General features: G+C 42.0%; 1 protein-coding gene across 1 annotated transcript in view; it reads right to left on the minus strand.

The window, feature by feature from the left end:
• Positions 1-432, minus strand: part of pklr (pyruvate kinase L/R) — a 13,920-nt gene extending 13,488 nt beyond the window's left edge. The window contains 1 exon segment of the mRNA XM_030784991.1: positions 173-432. Within this exon segment, the coding sequence (XP_030640851.1) occupies positions 173-179 (7 nt within the window). The 5' untranslated portion in view covers positions 180-432.
• Positions 433-2,500: the final 2,068 nt, after the last annotated feature.

Genomic DNA, 2,500 nt, shown 5'->3' on the forward strand with positions numbered 1-2,500 from the left:
ATCCGAGTTTGTGGTATTTGTTGTTGATGTGCATATGAAGGAATCGGTGAAGGACAGAAAAGCGTTTTTAGAAAGTTTTTTTTTCTTCTCTGAGTTGGAAAAATATAGATTAGGATTTCTCATAATACCCTATTTTCTCTCCGTCAACCCACTATTGGTAATCTCCACTTACCTCCCATTATGTCTAATGATGGGACTATGTCGGTTCCGTTGGCAATTACGGGTTCTGTGTTTCTGCCTCAGTTCTATCGATCAACAGACGAATCCTAATCGTTTTTCGTCCTTTCATCCAAGGGAAAATCTTTAAAGAGGCATTTGCCTCGTCTTTTGTTTCTCGCTGGGTCCCCCTGTCTCACTCTATCTCCCCGGAATTCTTCTTTCCGTCTTTATCTCTTATTTTTCCCACCCCGTACCCTTTCAGTGACCCGGTGTCCTCGACTTTTCGGGCCACCCCTAAACCAGTTTAGACAAATAATGTAGCGCTGCACTTTGGATCACGCAAAGTTAGGCTCAAAGTCAAGTACGTAACTAACGAGATTACAAAAAAAAGACGGAATCCCACGTTGTGATCTACGAACTGCCTAAATTTCGAGGTCACGTTCATCTAATATACGTCATCATGTCATAATATACGCCTTAGCTAATTGTTGTAGGCTATTTTATCAGCATATTACTGGATTCTAAACCGTCGTTTTCACCAAATACGCAGCGCGTCTCACACCCAAATCTATTATGCCAGAAGCTTTACTTCACACTAGACAAATCTTCACCGTATTTTCTGAGTTAACATCTTCAGTGTTTGAGGGAAAGCTGACTCTAGAGCGGGGATGTCTTTGGTTTTACTGGTGCACTGTAACAGTTCGTGTGATTAGGTTATTGCGGATAGAGCGTTTTTTTTTAAAGACGATTCTGCAGGCGACTCTATCCAGGTCGGCATTCCGACGGTGATAACTGTTAAGTAACAGCATGTCAAAGTAAGAACAAGATGCTATCGCTCAAGTTTACGGTGAGATAATATACATGAGTTAAATCGCGCTGTCATCCGTGGAAAAAATCTGGACTTCGACCAGAACTGACTGAGCCGCATCCAACACACAGACACAGGTCAGAGGCATCTCACATAATGTAGTCCCACCTCCACCCACAACTGCCCCCTCTCTCAACTGGCGTTCTCAGGTTGTAAATAAGTAGCTAGCAGATAAATAAACCTTTGTGCTTAAAAAAAAGGGGGGGGGAAAGCGGTTAGCTGGCACTGTGTCAGAAGTCGGCAGAATCCCACCCACCCATTGACTCGCTTCTTTAAGATTCCAAAAGCGCCCCGTAGCAAACCCCTACTGTAAACTAATTTACACCACTGACACTAATTCTTAATCACAACATTGAATTTGGCAGTGAGAGCTAGGCATCTGATAATTATTTCTTTAAACACAGTGGAAGTGCATATGGGATGTCTTTTTTTTGTTTTTCTTGTTTTGGTTTCATTTGCAATAGAACAAGGTGTTCTCTACAGGGAGACCGTAGGACGATAGCTAAACCAAATTAAGATTTCATGAAATGAAATTCATCTTGGCTAAACACACAAAAACGCAAGAAAAGGCGCATTCGTGAACGCTCATCAAGGATGTTCAATCAGACTAACAAAACAAAGCAAAACAAAACAAAACAGAGTAATTTTACATTACTGTTTAAAAAAAAAAAAGTTATGGAATCGCCCCCCCCCCCCCTTTATATTAGGACACTGTGACATCGGTCCCCTGTGTACATTTCCAGAGAAAAGGTCACTTTTTGCACACTTCAAGTGCGCAAACAAAGGTAAAGATATTTGAACTTTGGATTGATAAACTTAAAGCGCACAGACTCAATGGATAATTCAAATTCACCGTCACCTTGACCCCGATGAGCGGCGCTGTGTCCGGCAGCACAAAGCCAACGATTTAAGAGAAACAGAGCCGATATCAAATTATATGTTTTTACCCGTTATTTTCGAGTTTTTAACCCCCACGACAAGGAAGGAGCTCTTACCGCGAGGTGTCTTGAAGTCAGGAAGAAGGAAAACTGCTCCCGGACGTAAGAAAGCTCCAAGGCATGGACTGAAGCGATTTTAGCATTAGTTTGCAACTTTAGCGCCATCATGTGATCGTGTGTTGAATCATTTTGAACAAAACGTTAATTTAACACAACACTGACACGTCGTATGGTTCGTAAAGTGGGTTTATTTGTTTGTTGGTAAAGCACGTGGGGGAACAAACTGACGTAATTGTTACTGCCAATAATGTCTTTTCCCCATCCAAGGGATGAAGTTTACAGGTGTGTGCTGTGGAAAAGAATGGAAGCTCGTGGGAGGTGTCGTCGGTTACGTGGTTGATACTGATTTGTTGATACCATCTCCAAATCTTGCAGTTTCTTACACAGTCGTGAACGGTTTATGCAAAGTGAGTTTATCGGTGGTTAAGGTAATGTGGAACAGACTCGGTGACTGAATGATGTGAAGCTTTGAGTG

This window comes from Chanos chanos, chromosome 9 (assembly GCF_902362185.1).
Source record: "Chanos chanos chromosome 9, fChaCha1.1, whole genome shotgun sequence".
In the NCBI taxonomy this organism is placed as follows: Eukaryota; Metazoa; Chordata; class Actinopteri; order Gonorynchiformes; family Chanidae; genus Chanos; species Chanos chanos.